Raw genomic sequence first — 20,353 nt, 5'->3', positions numbered from 1 at the left:
GAAATACACTGGCACATTCTACTCTGGCTCAAGTGTATCGTTACAAAAGCTGCTGTGTCATCAGCATTTACCGCAAGTAAATCAGGGATCACTCATGTAACAAGAGCAACACAAGTGGGTACACACCCCTGCACCACTCACTGAGTAGAGGGCTGCAGCACAAAGGTTTCAGTTCAATGTCCCTTGCAAACTGAGGCCCAAGTTAGCACTTGGCAAAGCTTCTTGGTAAGGATTATCTACATGAGATTTAATAGTGAATAGATTTAAAATAAAAAGGTTGGATTTAATAAACAAGTTACATACTGTACATTCCAAACCCATTCTTTGCAACACTAATGCCCAAGCTGCAGTTTTTTACCCTCCTACTGTAAGAGTCAGATTCAGATTTTTTAAAAGTCATTGTCATTTAAAGAACTGTACTAGCATCTAGATGAATATTTACAGAAGCTATGAGCGGCTCTGTATTTTGATGTCAACATCATGGAAAGTTGCATTGTGACCTGGTGGAACCCTAATTTTCTGAAACAGACCACAAAGACTATAAAATTTTTAAATGGCCGATAGGCTTTTGAAGACTAACACCTAGAATTGCATAACAATGCAGAGCTAGAGACAGAACTTATTTTAAAATAGTAATGCACTCTTAATATGGTAAGGTACTCTTTATGTAAGCATTTTCCTTTACAAATATCCTACTTCAGCTTTGGTCTAACCTACATTTTTCTTTGATGTCACCCTGGGTCTTCTCTTCTATCCCCTCCTCTACCTACTAGGTAAACACTATGAAAGCAAACATTCATTAGCAAATCAAGGTTGAAATAAAGACTGATATATTTTTGTCAGCAAATGTGTTTAACTTGCTTAAGATCTGCAGTCTTACTGCACTTCACAAAAAATATTACATATATAAGTCTCAAAAACCTTCATTTCACTAATGAAAGTGTCCTAAATACCTTAACAGCAGTGGACTTGCATGTAAGTTCAAGTTTGAAGAGTGTTCAATGATACACTTCTCCAAGGCATTTTACATATGAAATCCTCAATGTCTGTGGTAAATACAACATATAAATAATATGGAATCCCGTATGTAGTCATCTTACCATCAAGTATCTCATAAAGATGCAGTCCTGCTGGTAATGGCTTAGCAATACTGAGAATCATGTCTCCTTCCCAAGATTCCAACATCTAAATGGGAATAAATAATGACAATAATAACAACAACAATAAATTTTACGTATGTAAAACCCACCAGCAACCTCACGTCACTCAAAATTACAACTTTCCTGAAAGCTGTTACAGCCTGGCTACCACACTCACTTTGACACTTAACATGTCACAGCTAGCTACCTCAACAAAGCTGGTAACACAGAATACAGTCAAGCATTTAGGACTTGGCCTTTCAGACCAGTCACCAGACAGACAAAAATAACATTCCAACTGGACACTAACCAAAGGTTGTGAAGTACAGGAAAGGCAAACTGTGTTTCCTGACATTAAGTTAGCTTTGATATAGATCTCTATAAGAAAGTATTTTACAAATTGTTATATTCCATTAACATAGTAGAGAATAAACACAAAGATACCATATTCAATAGTTAAGCTAAACATTTCTTTTAACTAATTATCTTTTTTCTTAAACTACTCATTATTTCCTTTTAAGGCCAGTGAGCTCCTTGAAAATACAAAGACAAATATGACACAAACTGAAATGATAAGCCTGGAGTTTTGCAAAGTGTCAATCCATGCCCACCTACATGCTGCCCAAATATAAATAATTAGCTTATGAGAGCTTTAAAGTTTACATAGTAAAAGATTCATAAGTTTCATAGCTTCTTCAATTCTTCAAGAACAGACCTCAAATCAGTGTTTCTTTCTGTGTAAACCCATATAGTTTTTAGCCTCCTAAAATAACATTTGCTGTTGAAAATTTCTCATAGAGATAAAAATTGTGGCATAAATACATATGTAAATAATCTTGTAGCTCGAGTAAAAACAGAAGTGTTTGAGTTCATTTAATGTAGCAAATACCTGGAATACTGATTGTCGAAGGTCTCCTAGTGTTTTTCTTCTATCAATAGTCAAATCCACAACACCCTCCTTCCATGTAAGTGAAGGATGTAAAGCCCCATTGTTAAATTCATAACATGAGCTCAAATGGAGGTGTAAATCAATGCCATGGTTTGCTGAGTCACATTCCGCTCTTTGAAAGAATAACATAATAATAAACCGGTGAATTTAACACTGACAAATGGATAGCTTATTTCAGAGACGCTTCTGTGCAGTTGTCCTGGAATTGATAACCTCATGACTAAATTCACTGTCACATTTCCCCCTCCGTCAAGGGGTATGCAAAGAGGTGGCTCAAAGATGACAATGATTTATGCACTGCACAGCTAGCATGGGCATCCTCCACATAAGCACTAGAACAGTATGTTCTGTGTGGTTCTACACCTTGCTTATACCTCTCTAAACAGACTAGCAAACTTCATCTTCAGGGATGTGGAGATTGTAGGCTTTTTCAGGCTGTTTTCCAGATCACTACTCTGTTGAAATGCAGAGACAGAAAAACTGCACAGAAACTGAGTCAGGACAGACACAGCCATGCCTTCCTCCTTTATACCTGCATCCAGTTCTATTAGCTCAATGTAACAGCAAATACACCATTTAAAAAATAAAGGAGTGACATTTGCACAGTACAGAGATATCACACATCACACAACACTTGTACCTCATGTGTGTTTCTATATTTTGATAGCTTAACTGGGATTCAGGTGTATCATCAGTTCTCTGTGTTCCTCAACAGAAGTAAGAGTTTCAACCAACCTGAATACCACTAGCTCTTTCCTTTATGTTTCTGGCAAAGGATACCATTTAGCTCTTGCTTCACAGTAAAGCACAGTAAAGCAAGTTACTCCCCCTTCTCCCAGTGGAGAACTCCCTATATAAACCTTCCAGAATTGCACTGGTTTTCACAAAAAAAGGTACAATTTTAAGTTTCCATTGAAATTCTGTAGAATGCCTAGTTACACCATTAACAGGGAGGCAGGGAACCAGTAAAGGCAGAATGTGGGCATACAAGTTGTATTCCTCGATTAGCCTCCATGACATTGAATCATTTTAGTATCTGGCTCTACTCAATAGGTTTATTTCATTTTAAATCACTTTGGAGATCTCAGGTTAAGAACGCTGTTTAAGAAATTGGTGCAGTTACATCAATATACCTCTTCTTTTGCAGCTCAGTATTAGCAGCATTCATTTCATTCAGAAGGCGTTCAGGAATTTGGTACCTTGGATTTCCTCGTGCTGCAACAAATAATATAGGCTAATTTGACCTCAGCTGCTTAAAATGTTTCAGCAAACAAGAAATGTGATCAAGATGAGACATTACAGTATCATTGTACAGAATCATTGAAAATTCAGAGCAATAATACTGCATCCTTTTGTAGTAGAGAAAATTAAACTGCAAGATGACACAAAGAACAAACAAGTGTTTTTACTTCTTCCCATCATTGTTTCCCTTAGGGAAACTGATACACGAATGCCATTAGCATTCTTTTATCTGTCTCAGTAGGAGATGTTCTGCTTGTATTTATGAAGCGTACTAGAAAAAAGTTAGTGTCAGCTATCGCCAATTAACTGGTCATTACCTCCTTGGAGGGAACTGCCATGTATCTTAGTTAACCCTTTTTTCAAATGATCGCTAGAAAGATCATTCAGTTCTTGGAAAGGACAGAAACGCCCAACTGCCTTTGCCCTCTAGAAAACAAACTGTCAATGAAGGAAGCCCCGAGAATATCAAGATGAGCTTTGTATACCTTCAGGTGGTCTTTTTAACTGAGATTTTCGATAAAACAGCATGTAGGCACTCTCTTTACCCTGAAATTGTTTCTCAATATCCTTCTCCTTGATTGGCTGGACTTTTGAATCATTCAGATCAAACCAATGGCAACCAGCAGAACTGTCCCATAGCCTTGTAGGTTTTTTTTCTGAATTCCACTGGACATCATTCTTCTGAGGAGGGCTTTGGCAACCTTGACCTTGAGAATCTGACTGAAACAGGAGCTTGTGTTTTTCCTTTAGACCAACTTTATTTTCGTCAGGACTGAACTGAAATATCTGAGGATGACTCTGCAAATACTGAAAGGAAAGCAAGGATGAGATGAAGAAGATACCCAGTTTTAAACATAGCAGACCGCATTAGCTACTTCATCTGATTCATCCTCAAATTGATACACAAACCCCATCCCTTCAAACTTGGTTTTTATGATGCTTCCTCATGTATTTCCTCAGTTTAGACAGAAAACTGTAATCTTCCTACCACCAGTTATCTGTCTGATCTCTTATATGCTGTTGCTGCCTTTGTTTCCTATGTAACTTTAAATTATCATGCAAGAAATTGCAAAAGAATCGTTTTTAACATACATGCATCACTAAGAATTAAATCATACTAACTTCTGAATTTCAAGTCACTGGAATTAAAATGCAAAACACTGTTTAAATTTCAAACACTGTTTTAAAACACAAGTGCATGCCCCCTGTCCCTGGAAAGGTAGCACAGGGAGTGATGCTCTACAGGCGCTCAGAAAGTCGCTGCTTTATCAGACACAGAGTACCATCCAAACCAGTTTAGCCCTTTAACATTGGTACTTTCCACTCCCTAGTCTCCACAGAAGTGCTCCCTTCTGTATTTATCAGATGGGGATCTTGAGCTCAATTCTGGTCTGCTGAGTTGTACCTTACCCAAATTAACGCTGCCCATTGTGGCACCTTGAGAACTTAAAACCTACTTATTCTGTTTCACCCAACATATCCACTCTGTTCTCTACTTTAATTTTAGCAGTATGCAGATACTTCAAACAAGCCTGGTGTCCAAATCACACAAAACAAAATCGTGGCTCTTGAAGCATGGCAGGGTGAGCACCAATCACCCTCCAATCCCCCTGCAAAACTACAAAGACCACCCAACCCCCTCAAAAAATAAAAACAAACCCCCAAAATCTGACACTTCAAAAAGCATAAAACAATTTAGTGATATCAATAAGGCAAGTCCTGCATTGTTCAGTATGCTTTTGGTATAGATCTGGTACTTGTGAAAAGTCATCTTTGGTAATATTCGCAACAGCACTCAAACTTTGAAATGGTTAATACAGGGTTGCTTACAACTTGTTTCTATCGCTTCCCTGACAAAGTCAGAAAAGCATCTACCTCTGCCAAAGACTCACATTCAGAATTCACAACTACTTTCAGATAATTATTCTGAAAACTACATAGTTAATTCTATTCAAAAAACATCCAAACATGAATTTTCCACATATCTGTAACATAAATGCTAAACTATTTTCCTTAAAGCCATAGAAAATCCAGTAACCAATTAGACAAACACAAGATTTCACTGTGTTAATTTTATGGACATGCCCTAATCAAAAAGTGGCATACATTTTCGAAACCTCACTTCTGTTATGACTGTGAAGAAGTACTATATTTCTTCTTTAATTCTCATCAGTGCTTTTACGTTCAAGTGGTAGTAGTGTTGTTGCGGCTTCATCCACTGACACAAGTGAAACAAGGTTCAGTAGGTAAGGTTAATTCTTTTATAGGCCAACCATATAGATGGAAAAAAAAATACAAGCTTTCAGGCAGACAATCCCTTGACGACCGTGTCTATGTTCTCCAGTCTACTAATTTATTTTACAAACCTTTCTTACACATGCTCTATCTTCCTAGTCCAAGTGCCAGTATTTTCAATCACCATCCTAATGACTATTCAATAGGAATGTAAATGTGAAGTTATCTTAACAGTAAAAACCAAATTAACATAAATACATGTTACCTTTTGTAATGCTCCATATTCTTTTCTGTATTTCTTATTCCAGGACACCCCTTTTTTCTCCAATAATTTCTGCCCTAATTGATCCACGGGAATTTGTTTAGATTCTTCCTACAAAGAAATTTAAAACTAGTATAACAAAGGCTACAAAAGTCAAGGGATCAACACAAAGAAGCCACTTCTGAAGTGATTAAACCGTTCCTGTTAATAAGCCAATGTAACATCACCTTTTGCAACAGCAAGCAACTTAAGAATTACTCAAAAAAGGCCATTTTCTGTATGAGGAGCCACTATTAGTATTAAAGTCAGGTTAAGTTACAAGTTTTACGTGCTTCACAATACATTCAGAAGAGGTCTGTACACTTAAACCTGCCTACTGTTGCATACATTAACCCCTTCTTCTAGGTTCCTTAATATCAAAATCAAAGCAGTAAACTCCTGACATACAATACCTCTGATAAAATCCCTTTCAACACTGCCAATGGATTTTCTTCTTCTTTGGCATTTTCAGTGTCTCTTAAAGCCTTATCTTCGATCAGCCTATCCTCTTCTTCCTATATAAGAAAAAAAGACTCACAAATACTGTTGTTTCACACACAACTAGCAGTTTTCAATCATCGTCTGTACTAACATTAGCATGCAAAATTTAGAAATGTGAAGTAAGTTCTGATAAGCTGCTTCTGCCGCCCGCTATGGACTGTACATTGTCAAACAGACTATCCACTATCAGTCTTTTTAAGAGAAAAGGCATTTGCGTTATTTACAAACAGCCAGAGTTCTCCATTAAAATGACTGTGCTAGTCTTAAGCAAAGGCATTATTAACTCATTTGGGAAAGAAAACATGAGCCCAGTTCTGCAGACTGAAAAGCCAAAATCTTCACAGAGATCACATACTGCGGAAAACTAGCCTTCTCAATGAGGTAAGGAACCAAATGCCTCACTAAAAAATTCCTTAGTTTGGATATACATTTCATCTGCTCTTAAGACTTTTCTGAAAAATGAGACATATTGAGCAAGGAAGAAAACCTTTAGAACTTACTTGTAACTGCCAGTTTCCTAATTCATCCACATCTCTGATATAAACATGATAGTGTCCTCCATAGCAGCCACCTTTATGTATAATAACAGAGAAGAGCTCATACATGTACTCTGAATCATCCATTTCAGTCTTTAAAAAGAAAAACAATAACAACAATAATATATATCAGTAAGTCTTTCACACAAGGACAGTTTTATACCATCAGCGTAGCTTCAGATATTTCTCAGTGTGCATTTGCATGTGCAGAGATCGAAATGGCTTTTTAGTGCTGGGGAACACATGTATGGTTTGTATCAGTCCATCGACCAAGGTATAGGCTCATTAAGCAGCTTTTTACCGTGGACCAAGGTACAGGCTCATTACGGAGCTTTTTAAAGCATGATTGTGAACAATATTGGAAATTCAAAATTTAAAATAATGAAATATTGATGCAAATAATAGTACAGCTCAAGCTGTTTGTTCATAACCAGGTCTATTTTGTTTAAAAGACTAGAGGAAAAAACAAGCAACACGTTTATATACACAAAACAACTGAAAAAAACCCTCTTCCTCAAATGCAAACACTGAGAAATTTTAAAGTTTGCACTGCGACATTTCAATAAGAAAAAGGTCTTTTTCAATAACAGTGTCTCTATTAAGTACATTCTTTACATAGCTTAGGCATCCAAAATTGTCATCAAGCAATGGTATAGCTCACTTTATAAACAAAATACACATATGTGTATGCACAGATAAGATTCCTAAGAAAAATTAAATAACTACAGGCACACAAAACATATATAGCTAAATTTATACATGATCTTATCTGTCAGTGACAACACAAAGCTGAACTTAATTTCAATTTCCATGTGATAACCTTCCTTTCAAGCGAATGGCAGATTAAGTTTTAGGTAATTATTATACCCTTTCCCCTTGTATAGCTTTCAAGGTACTTCCCACTCAGTTAGAAAGTAGTCTTTTGGAAACAAATTGGAATTCCAAAAATTTTGAACTGGGGACAGAGGAGAACCCCAAAGTTTCTCGAAAACCTTGCCCTGACAAAATGCGAAAAAAAGATAACTTCTCCTTCAGAAATCAGTTCTCTGCAGAGTATATAGAAGCTTTAGCAAATATAACAGTACATACCTGCTCACAAAAAGGCCTCAGATTTATCTGAATAGGGAAGGTGTAGCAGCTTGTTTCCTTGTACCGTTCGCACTTCTCAAAGTCAAAGTTAAATCTCAGGAGAGAAATGGTGAGAAAGGGTGGCAACTTGCGTAGTTTAGCAGACTGAAATGATTAAGAAAGTTGTAAGCACATGTTTATACAGAATAGTATTTCCACTTTGCTATGGTCAACTCTACTTTCCAACAAAGCTCCGTTACAACCAGGCAGCATGATCAGTGTTTTCATTTTTAAAATGTCTTCCCTACTTCTCAATTTCCCTACTAACTAGATATCTTATAAAAGCAATCAAGATCTTTCTCCTCTGTTAAGCCCTACACCTTCCTTGAATGGTGATCACCAGTCCCATACTTCATCCTCCTGCAGAAAACTATGGAGGGCATTGCTGAAATTCTAGTAAGTAATTACATTTTCATAGTTCACATGTTCTTTGTGAGAGGATTTTCTTGAATTTTATACTAAGACACAACTGCTTCAAACCCCTGGGTTTGTGTTTACGCATGAAGTCAGACTACACAGCATCTTCCCAGCAGCTTTGCTCTTGGCATCTTGCACAGCATGTGCCTCCACCACAGAAGTCCAGGTAGACAACATCCACAGACTTTCCCTCATACACTAGGCAGGTCACCTGGTCACCGAAGGAGATCAGGTTGGTCAGGCGTGACCTGCCTTTCATGAAGCCATGCTGACTGGGCCTGATCCCCTGGTTGTCCTGCACATGCTTAGTGAGCTCGCTCAAGATGAACTGCTCCATAACCTTTCCCGGTATTGAGGTCAGGCTGACAGGCCTGTAGTTTCCCGGATCCTCCTTGTGGCCCTTCTTGTAGAGGGGCGTCACATCGGCAAGCCTCCAGTCATGTGGGACCTCCCCTGTTAACCAGGGATTCTGATAAATGATGGACAGTGGCTTGGCGAGCTCCTCTACCAGCTCCCCCAGTACTCTAGGGTGGATCCCATCCAGCCCCATAGACTTGTGAGCGTCCAGGTGAAGCAGCAGTTGTAAACTGCTTCCTCCTGGATTATGGGGGGTTTATTCTGTGATCCATCCCACACAGACCCTGGGAGCTCAGAGTAGAAATCGCACACACTCAGCTGCTGCTGAAAAGCAGTCACTGCAAAGAGCAACACAGCTTTGTAGTAGCTTCACCATTCCCAGATGAACAGTGGGGCACTCAGCATCTGGCATAGGCCCTGAAGCCGCTCCCTCCAAAAAAATAGCTCTGAGTGAAGCTCAGCCTACAAACATAGCCTACGCACTTGCTTCTGCTGCAAGGAAAGGACCTCAGTTGAGGCTAGGGCTATTGCTCTTCTGTCCCCTCCTGGTCGTCTCCAAGCACAGCATTTGTACTTCACCTGAGGTTTATTCCAACAATGACTGCAGAGTTTTCCAGTTGTCTGGGGCTGTGTGACCCCAAGTACAGGTCAGGGCTCATACAGGCAGTGTTTTCAAATGTGGAAGTCATAAATCATCCTTTTCTGTAACATAACTAGCTCTGACGGGTGTATACTGTCCAGAAAAAAAGATCACGCCCACATATATTTTGCAGCCTGCTGCTCAGTGACTGTCGGGCTGCTTCCAAATGCAACAGAAATGGTCTGAAAAACGTCACCAGAATATATCACAGTCATACATTGCTTAAGATCTGCCAGGCTGCTTGAAGAAGAGGGCCTTAACTAAGGTCTGTAGGCTATGGTAAGTGAGCACAATGCCGTGCCTGAGTGGCATGGGGCAGGTATATCCTGGAAGTCACTACAGCCACAGAGGAACCAAGCAAGGGTTAAAGTCTCCCTCATTTATACAGAAGACAACCTTCAAGGCAGGAAAGCCAACATTTTAGTAAGGAAGAAGATTAATCAAGGTTTAACAACTTGGCACGCGAGCACATCAGGAACCCTGGTGTGAAGCAAAACCAACCATCTTGTATTACCTCTGCGTGTATGTATAGATTCAGTGGACACGCTTCTGAGCCTTTCTAACATCTCCACCAACTCTGTTTGAGGAGCCTCCCAGGAACACGCGTACGGCGTAAGAAACTCTCTGAATTAGGTATTTAATCTCCATCAGCTGTGAAGACTACTGTGCAGAGCTTAGTGGCACAAAGGATTTTGCATGCTCTTCCATACTTGAAGTGATAATCAGACTATACAATTAAAATCTGATAAGGTTCTGGAACACAAGATTCTTCAACTACTAAATTCTCTAGAAGCCAAGACAAAAAAGGGGAAGAATAATATCCAGAGACCCACAGCGTACTGAAGGAAGGGAGGCATGGAATGGATCGGTATGGGCCATCTTGTCTTTGAAGCAGGCTAGGCATAGGCAGGTGGTCACGCTGTTACGCGGCTGCCTTCCTAATGCTGCCGCCTCACTTGCTGCTAGTGTTGAGTCTCACTATAGTCTGCTGTGATCATGCGCATCATGCCCGTGGGGTCACAGACAGCAGTCATGCTGACACAACATCTCTTCCTCCCACTACAGCCTTCCAGCACAGCCGCTCTCTCTTGGCCATTCATACCCAACATCCCCCAGCTATATGACTTCTTACCCAAGTTCAGAGTTCCTGCTCTCTTCTTGCATGGATGACCACATTTGAAAGGTAAGCAACCATTACCTCACACTGCCTTGAACCCAGCAAAGTTTAACTCAAATAAGCCCTTATAAGCAAGCCACATGAAGCACTGGCAAATGTTCCTGAACTCCCAAGTCACTGATTAACTTCACCTGTCCTCAGCCTGCCTTTGCACCTGCACCCTTCCACATTAAGAGTGCTGCAAGGTTCAGATTATGCTCATCCTGCTGCAGAAGAGAGTCACCATAGCAGGCCAAAGAGCTTCACTGTTGTGAAGAGGACAGAGTCTGTCAAAGGCAGAGCGCACTAACAGGCTGCCTGCTTCCTCTTTACAAAGAATAGTGGGAATAACAGGAAAAAGGAGCAACTTTTTATAAAAAACTTATGACATGAAAAATGAGCACAGAAGGAAACCAAACACCACTTGGTATCATTCTGGAAAAACAAAATTCAAAAACATAAAACTCTCGTAAAGCTCTTGCTGGACTGCCCTTCCCTGGCCCTGGCTAAGGGGATGGATGACAAGACAGAAAAAATCTTATATTCAATTACTATGTTGGGGAAACCAGTCCAAACTGTTGTAAACCAAGAAACAGGGACAAGCCATTGGCACATGGATGCTGCAGGCTGCACTGGCATACACACAGTAACCACTGTTGACAGCCACACCACCATTTAGCAAAGCACGCAGGGTCAAATAGACAACTCTTCCAGAAGATACCAATGTCAAGTGTCAAACATCTGAAGCTTTCCCAAGATGCCTTGGGTGAAGGCAGTAACCTAGGCAGACAAAGGAGTACTCCAGTCTGGATGTCTCTGCGCTCCTGGAGATCGCTCTCAATGAACACCACAAGCTTAATGTCAACAGTTCTCCATTGAACACTGACAAGCTCCGATGATTCAGCACAGGAAAGGAGCATTTGGCTTTACAAGTAATTAAAAAAAACCAAACCAAACAAACCCCACAGTCAAAAATGACACTTCCCACCCATAGCTGAGCACAGATCAAAGGACTGCTGTGGTTTAAGCCAGCAGGCAGCTAAGCACCACATACAGAGCCCTTCACTTGCAGGGGCGCAGTGGGATGGCAAGGGGGCAAGTGAAGGAGCAGGGGAAAGTGTCCCACTATGTCTCCCCCATAGACTGGTTGTCCAAGGAGAAAAGGTAAAGCGTGTATTATTAACAGTTTTCCAAGAGGTGGCTCCCAAGGTACGGAGATGATGGCAATGCCGAGTACAAATACCAGATTAGTCTCATGACCAGTGAATTTATCATATCATAAGCCAGCATTACACAGTGCAGAATGGTAGCCTTGACCCAGCTCACAGCAGTAACAAACAGCACAACAGGGAACATATACTGCAAGTACATAACCCAACTTTGAAAGCAAGCACAACAACTTTGAGAGCAAATAAATCAACATTGTGACCAGTGACTATTAAACCAATATAATGAATGCTTGTAACAAATTTGCCGTAACATACTCTGGTCAGATTTGTCATTATCTCAACCCTTTGTGCTCCATGTTGGGCACCAAAAAGGACTGTTGTGGTTTAACCCAGCAGGCAGCTAAACACCACACAGCTGTTCTGCTCACTCCCTGCCCCACCCAGTGGGATGGGGGAGAGAATCGGGGAAAGAAACCCTAAAATTTGTGGGTTGAGATAATGATAGTTTAATAGGACAGGAAAGGAAGGGAAAACAACAACAACGGTAAAAGAATATACAAAGTAAGTGATGCACAATGAAGTTGCTCACCACCCACAGACTGGTGCCCAGCCAGTTCCTCAGCCGCGGTTGCCGACCCCTGGCCAAACTCCCAGTTTATATACTGAGCATGATGTCATATGGTGTGGAATATTCATTTGGCCAGTTTGGGTCAGCTGTCCTGGCTGTGCTCCCTCCCAGCTTCTTGCTGGCAGGGCATGAGAAGCTGAAGAGTCCTTGACTAGTATAAGCAGTACTTAGCCACAACTAAAGCATGAGTGTGTGATCAACATTATTCTCACACTAAATCCAAAACACAGCACTGTACCAGCTCCTAGGAAGAAAATTATCACAGCCAGAACCAGGACACGCACCCAGTGTCTTACAACATCAGAAAAGCTGGATAGCTCCTTGTATTAATACATTCTTACTCACTTGAAGGCTCTAGTGCTATAGAAAAAATTGAAACCACCAACTGAAGTGTTAATTTATCACTGCAAGAACCTGTTTAGGATCAGGGAAACAATGCAATACCTGGATCAACAGATCCCATTTCCCTGTGCAGAGTAATATTTGTTCATTTTTTTTCTCTTCCATTTGGGTTCTTCACGAGAGAATTTCTATGGTTTTCTTCATTACATGGAGCTGTTTATTTTTTTTTTTTTATGCTCTAGGTTACTTTTTAGCCTATCCTCTAAAATGCCCAAAGCCAGAGCCAGTAGAGTTGTGTGAATGAGGCAGTACTCTTGGAACTACATGCCATCCCATTCACCTCTGGCTAGATTAAGGACTGCAACAACAACATTCACATCAAGAAATGAGTCACATGAGCTTTTCTGGACATAGTTGCTGAGGTTTTTTTTAAAAAAAAAAACAGGTCAGAAAACTTTACTTTGGAGTTAGAGGGTAGATATAGAAATGTAAACAAAGCTCCTAAACGTTAGCAAACTGAACACTGGGAATCACCACTGCATTACCTTTGAAGCTTCAACAAGTTTATCACAAGCTCCGCATCGATACAAGTTGTCATTTTCAAAGTACTCTTCTTCTACATACATGTTCCACAGGGCCTCCTCCAAGCCAGCAACACCTTTTACTGCCACTGTTAGGTCTAAGAAATCTTCCTATGCAGAAGTCCAACAAAAAAAAGGTAGTAAGTGGTGTAAGTTCATAGTACATTAAAAATATACTCATCCCATGCACACGTGAGCATTTTGCTTTCATTGTTGATGGCAGGGTGGAACAAAAAAAACCCCATATATCCACATAAGAGACATTACTTTTAAAAGAAAAACAAAACAAACAAGGAATGTTTTTTAAATTACAAAGAGCAGTAAAAGATTGTAAAGATATGTTTTACTGCTGTTACTCCATTGTTCAGCTCTTTCCTAACTACACCTACTAAAGGTAACGTTTGCCGACTCAGAAAAATGCAATAACACTTTTAACCTCTGGGTCACAGCCTGATGTAGGTGGTTTAGAAAATGCCAGCCAAGACTTAAAACAGTCATGCACAGACTGGGATCCACCTGGCTGGAGAGCAGCTCTGTGGAAAGGAACCTGGGGGTCCTGGTGGACACAAAGCTCAACATGAGCAGTGTGCTGCTGCAGCCAAGAAGGCCAATAGGGTGCAGGGTTGCATCAAAAAGGGCATCACCTGCAGAGATAAGGAAGTCATTATCCCACTCTACTCAGCACTTGTCAGGCCACACCTGGAGTACTGTGTACAGTTCTGGTCCCCGCTATACAGAAAGGATGTGGACAGGCTGGAAGGGGTCCAGAGAAGGGCCACCAAGATGATCAAAGGACTGGGAAGCCTGTCATACGAGGATAGACTGGGAGAACCTTGTTTGTTCAGCCTTGAGAAAAGGAGGCTTAGAGGGGATCTCATCACCGTGTACCAGTACTTAAGGAGCAGCTACAAAGAAGATGGAGACTCCCTTTTTACAAGGAGTCACATGGAGAGGGCAAAGGGGAATGGACGCAAGCTGCTCTTGGGGAGATTCCAGTTGGACACCAAAGGGAAATTTTTCACAGTGAGGACAGTCAACCATTGGAATAATCTCCCCAGGGAAGTGGTTGACTCGGACACGTTGGACACCTTCAAGAGCCATCCGGACAGGGTGCTGGGCCATCTTGTCTAGACTGTGCTCTTCTGAGAAAGGTTGGACTAGACGATCCCTGAGGTCCCTTCCAACCTGTGATTCTGTGATTTTCACATGCTTTCAAGCCTGTAGCACCCTAACCAATGCACACTACCTAGAATCAACAAGGCCACCAGTGACACCCAAGACGTTCTTTTTTTTAAACTCCAAAAATAATTACATTTAAAGTATCTTCTACAGACCAAACAGAAACCTATCCTGGAAAATCCTCTGGCTTTACCTGTCTCTCACTGATATTCTTGCATTCTTTACAAACAATCTGGTTGACAACAATCCCATGGTACAATCGGTTAATAAGGTCATGACCTGAAGTTCCCACAAGGGATGTTTCCAAAGCACTGAACAGAATCCGATTTAATTCCTGTACATCATGCTGCCTCATTTCCTGCATAAAACAACAACAGAAAACAAACCTGAAGAAATAAAATAGTGCCATCTGCTTTACTTATTGCTTAAAAACAACATATATTAAGTATGACAAAGACAGCTGTTTCAATGACTACCCATATATTTACTACCTTGAGTAGTAAATTACTACCTTTATTATTATTTTGTATTCTTAATTTAGTTATGCTCTCTGAGCAGCTACAAGGATATAAACTATAACCCACATAAGACACTTTCATTGGGTAGATTTAGACTGAACTCTAAGATGAGTTACACAGTTCAATTTAAGTAAGAATCTAAGTATTTGAAGGACAAGAACCCTAATTACTGCTGGGGAAAAAAACATTCCTGTTAAAACAAAGGAAAAGCTACTGAAATTGTACCTAACAGAACATTTTCTTCCTTTGCTCTGTAAACAATTGGCATATATTTCATGTGGAGATTCAACAGTATACAACAGTAGTTGACACAATTCAGTGCTATCTCCACAGCTTGAAGTATTTTAAGATATTTCTTAAATGTCAGGCTTTAAAAAAGTCATCTCCATTCAGGAAGATGCTTATCAATGATGGTGTCACTGATGGTCATTTGCACCTCATTGCTGTTCCACCCAAAGCTGTCGGTAAGGTCTGTTGTAGATGCAGCTTGCTGGTCCAAGAGCAGAAGCTGAGCAAACAACCGTTGAAGTTGTAACGGAATTATTCGAACCTAGAAATAAAAAACAAAATGTACCCAACAGAACAGAAAGAATCTTCAAACCAATCATTTAAATAAAAACAATTTAGTACAAGACTTGTTATAAACCACCATCGGCTATGGCTTTCATAATACAGGTTACTCAATTCACACAAACACATCAGTCGGACTCGATTCCAAAATCTGCAGTTCTTCACCTTACTCAGCCAAATATAGTCATGGAACATGGTTTGTGATAAAGCAAAATTGTATGGATTAAAAGCGATCACAAGCCATCACAAAAAAGGACAACTTTGATATTTTTTGTAATGCTAAACCCTAAGAATTCAGCTACAAGACATCATGACACACAGATTTAACATGTGCTACCCCTTACTCAGTAAAGTAAAGGGTTTAGCGGTAGGGCAGAATGAGATGGGAATGAGAACCGTTAATGCCAAGAAGCTTGACCAGCTATCTATATTTATCTTTGACTTACAAAAAAAATTTTTCCAAGCAACCAGTTGTATCACTTCAACCTGAGAACTGAAGAATGAAATTCTGCTTTCAACTTTAGTAAGCATTTTTTAAACAAAGACTGAATTCCAGTCTCATACCAACTTGTGCATGGGTGGGCTGCCAAACCTTCCGAGAGTCTCAATGCAATCACCTAGGTTGCGTGCATATTTAGATTTTTTTGTTTTCTGGTGACAAATAAGCCTTAGCACTGTAGCTTCAGTTACAGAAAAATCTAAAAAGGACTGTACAGACTTTGGGATTGTTCCTGTTCTCCTTAAAGGTGAGGAGGATCTCTGTTTTCAAATTCAGCAGAAAGAGGCTCAATATCTTACTTTTGAAGCAAAAGTTTATGGCACTGAAAACTTACATCTGCATGCAAAATCAAGTCATCAGCCAACCAACTTCAACTTTAAGCTTTCATTCATTCTCATGAAAGGCTTCATGCAAATTCAAACAATATTCCTCCAAATTGACATTCAGCAGTGGCTATGACAAGAAAATTATAAATACCTTTGCATCTGGTTTACTGCTATCATCCAGAATCCCAAGTTCTTCAGGTCCTAGAGAGAACAGTGCCTCTGCAATTGTAAAGAAAAATGCCTATTAAAAAACAAACAAACCAATCAACCTATGTCTCCTCTTGAAAGATTTATTGTATTTTTTCTAGCTAGCATTATGATGCTATTCTTTTTGGCAAATTAAGACATTAAACAACATTTCTGAACATCAGTCAACCTTGCAACTGGTTGAACTGATGAAAAGATAATGTTTACAATACTTATATTTCGTGCAGAAGTGACAATACTAATTTTACAGACCAAGAGCTCTGAGTACTCTGTAATAACTTATTTGAAGTGAACTGAAATAAACTGTTCCTGAAAACGATCTGTCTGTGGTGTTCCTTCAATAAATAACTCAAAATGCAAGTCACTGTAAAGTATAAATTCCAACACTACTTTAAGAAGATTTTGAACACACTACCTCTAAATTCAGGTGTGAAAAGCAGAGTCTGCAGAAGGGAATTGAGGTAGCAGGTCCCACCCTGATTTTTGATACCACTTAGGTTGGTAAAATCCCTGGGAGCTGGAGGCTCAGAATCTCTGGGCTTTAACTTCTTCCCTTTTCCACAATGGTTGTTTGAAATAAAGGAAAATTCCTCTTCAAATAAGTCCCCAAACATTGTGAAGGCAAAACAATCCTGGAAAAAATACAAAATTATCTATTTACTATAAAAAAAAATGCAGCTGAATCCATCCACTTCTAATCCTCCAAGATGAGCCTTTCAGCCGTGACTGAAGTACTTCTTTATAGCTTTTTTCATCTTATGCTGTTCATTCTAAAAGTGAATGACAGATCCATTTGAAAATGTGCACTAATATAACAAAAAAAAGGGTGCATTAAAAGCATTTATGTTAGCACAGGTCTGAACAGACTTAACTACAATCAAATACATCACGTTTCAATTTCGTATCAGCAAAAACACACGTGGCAAAATAAATAGGTCCTTCTAAACACCTGCCATTAACTAGTGTCCAAGGTGACCAGTTTCATGCAGGGAAGGTACACAAGACCTCTCAAACCTCATCAAAATCCCTGCACTGTGCCTCAACAAATCCCTGAGCACAAGTAACCTGTCTCTGGTACTGGCCAGTTCAGATGGGAAGAGCGTAATAAATCGTCAAAAATACAGTGATATTTTATGGAAAATTTTATCTCTGCTTCCAGATATTTGAGCCAGAAACTCAATGACAACTAATTCTTCTTATGTGAATTTTTTATGTCCTTTCTGAAAGCCTTGCAACCTCTTAGCATGTACCAGCATTCCCTTTTTGCTTTGCACTTGCCACCCGGTAATTTTATTTGGTATGAGTAGCTTGCAGTAGTAGGCGAGTAATCAATGAGTTATACAGAAGCAGTGAATAATAATTCTCTTATCTACCTTCATTCCACTTGTGAGTTTACAGATCTTTATCTTATTTCACTCAAACACCTCTTCCAGACAAAAGCCTCCAGAAAGACATATTCATTCCTACAACCAAACTTCTTCCCTGTCTTTGATTATCCTTATCTACCTCCTCTAAAGCCCTTAAACTTCTCTTTTCCCTGTTTCTGAGATCAGAGGACCATATCTGCCTACAGTGGTTTTTTTTTCCTGATAGTTTATGATATGCTGAACACAGGCTCTACCAAAGATACAAAGAAACTCCCCTCTCTGACAGCTGATCTTCTATTTTCTATCTTTTAGCTAATTATTTAATCAAGCAACAACTTTCTTCTCCTGTGTCAGCTTAATTCCTTTAAAAGCCTTCAGCAGCAGACCTTATTAAATGCCTTCTGAAAATCCAGAGTTGACAGGCCCCCTTTCAACCAGCCAGTAGCTCTTCAGGCATCTCCTAAATCTCTTTGTATAAAACAGCCTTATGTTAAACCCATTTTAGCCCTTCCTACAGTAGAGCAGTTTGTAGGCAAAAGGCTATGCTCAGAGCTATGAAGCAGTGTGGCTGTGTTCACTCTGCTTGTTCTATAATGCTTCTTCAGCACTTCATACAATACATACCCCTTTATAAACACCCTCAAAATAAAAGTATGCGGCTAGAGATCCTCCTTAATGAACACAGACAGGAAAGAAATTATTTTGATCTCTTTGCATTACATTTTTCTCTTCTGAATGCAGCTCTTACACCTTGATGACCTAAAAAAACTCCAAAAACCTGTAAAGGTCCCACCTCCCATGTTTCAAGATGTAATTACTAGGTTTAGCACTGTCTCACAGCCTTCATTTGTTTTTCCAGTTTCGCCTGCTGCACTTTAGCATTTAACTATCCGAAGATTATGACCTTTCTTATTTTCCACATCTCAACACACAAGTGCTTGCTCCTAATAGGTTTATTCAACATAAAAAGGTGCATATCTAGGAGACAGCCATCATCTTACTGACAGCCTGCTGTACCACCCACCACTCCAGAGAAGCACTTCAGCCGGACAGTGCCAAATCCTCCCTCGATCCGTATTTCAGGATCCTCAAAGCACCGCTGCGAGCAGCTTCCTTCCCTTAAAATTCATACAGTGATATAGATTAGAACAAATCTGTGATGATGGCGTTGGTCCAACGCCCTCACAAAGCAGGGCCGAAATAAAGCGCGTTGCTTATCAGGGCCTAAGTTGGAATAACTCCATAAAAGAGATCCCCAAAATCCTCTAAGCCCCTGCCCTATACTTTTTACCTCAAAAAGGAACCTCCCACCTCGCCTTCCCTTCTCCAGCTGAACTCACCCGGCTCCCATATGCTCTGGCTCCCCCGCGGGGCTGGGCCCGCTCCTCAGACGCAGTCTCACCGGTACCGGGGTGCCCCGGGCCTGCCGCCCACCGCTAAAGCCTAGCTCACCCCTCAGAGCCAGCGCCTACCGCCACGGGCCTGCCGCCGCCGCCATCTTTGTTGTGGCGCCGCGCAAAGCACGCTGGGAGGCGGCAGCGGCCCCGGGAGTTCACGCACCTGACCAGACCCCGTAGACCGAACACCGGTGGTCCTTCTCACCCCGCTCCCCCGAGCGAGGGGGCGCCTCCCGCAATGGGCGGGAAGGAACCGCCGCGAACGGGCGACGGAGAGAACCGAAAACCGGCCGGTAACGCGGCCCCGGGGGGGACGGGGGGGGCGGCGAGGGGAGGGCGGGCGCGCAAAGGCTGCTGGGAGTCGTGGAAGCATAGAATCGTGGACTGTCCCGAGTTAGAAGGGACCGGCAAGGATCATCGAGCCCAGCTCCTGTCCCTGCACAGGACAGCCCCAGAATTCACACCATGTGTCTGAGGGCGTTGTCCAAGTGCTTCTTGAATATTGCGGAGCTTGTTCCAGTGCTCCATCACTCCCTGGGTAAAGAACCTTTTCCTAATATCCAACCTAAACTTCCCCTGGCACAACTTAGAATCATAGAATCATTAAGGATGGAAAAGACCTCTAGCATCATCAAGTCCAACCTCCAATCCAACACCCCCATGCCTCCTAAACTATGTCACGAAGTGCCATTTCTACATGTTTTTTGAACACCTCCAGGGATGGTGGCTCCACCACCTCCCTGGGCAGCCTGTTCCAATGCCTGACCACTCTTTCAGTGAAGAATTTTTTTCTAATATCCAATCTAAACCTCCCCTGACGCAGCTTGAGGCCATTTCCTCTCGTCCTATCGCTAATAACTTGGGAGAAGAGACCAACACCCACCTCACTACAACTGCCTTTCAGGTAGTTGTAGAGAGTGATAAGGTCTCCCCTCAGCCTCCTCTCCAGGCTAAACAACCCCAGCTGCC

General features: G+C 40.9%; 1 protein-coding gene across 7 annotated transcripts in view; it reads right to left on the bottom strand.

Annotated features, from left to right (window-relative positions):
• Positions 1–20,353, bottom strand: part of USP40 (ubiquitin specific peptidase 40) — a 45,977-nt gene that overhangs the window by 21,423 nt on the left and 4,201 nt on the right. For 3 of the 7 annotated variants that reach the window (XR_012660712.1, XR_012660714.1, XM_075094145.1), the window contains exons 2-14: positions 17,036–17,252; positions 16,565–16,632; positions 15,455–15,568; positions 14,694–14,858; positions 13,286–13,432; positions 7,993–8,136; positions 6,868–6,996; positions 6,280–6,381; positions 5,831–5,938; positions 3,816–4,137; positions 3,222–3,303; positions 2,029–2,200; positions 1,101–1,185 (exon numbers count right to left, since the gene is read on the bottom strand). Coding sequence is in view for 4 of the 7 variants with exons in the window: in XM_075094145.1 (XP_074950246.1) it covers positions 1,101–1,185; positions 2,029–2,200; positions 3,222–3,303; positions 3,816–4,137; positions 5,831–5,938; positions 6,280–6,381; positions 6,868–6,996; positions 7,993–8,136; positions 13,286–13,432; positions 14,694–14,858; positions 15,455–15,568; positions 16,565–16,632; positions 17,036–17,252 (1,855 nt within the window). In the remaining 3 variants the exon portion in view is untranslated. Of the gene's footprint in view, positions 1–1,100; positions 1,186–2,028; positions 2,201–3,221; positions 3,304–3,815; positions 4,138–5,830; positions 5,939–6,279; positions 6,382–6,867; positions 6,997–7,992; positions 8,137–13,285; positions 13,433–14,693; positions 14,859–15,454; positions 15,569–16,564; positions 16,633–17,035; positions 17,253–19,011; positions 19,101–19,327; positions 19,670–20,353 lie in introns of those variants that run through there. The other 4 variants (XR_012660713.1, XM_075094147.1, XM_075094148.1 and 1 more) reach the window with 3 other exon arrangements.

Source organism: Phalacrocorax aristotelis, chromosome 5 (genome assembly GCF_949628215.1).
Source record: "Phalacrocorax aristotelis chromosome 5, bGulAri2.1, whole genome shotgun sequence".
NCBI classification, from domain to species: domain Eukaryota; kingdom Metazoa; phylum Chordata; class Aves; order Suliformes; family Phalacrocoracidae; genus Phalacrocorax; species Phalacrocorax aristotelis.
This window is presented reverse-complemented; position numbering and strand designations above follow the sequence as displayed.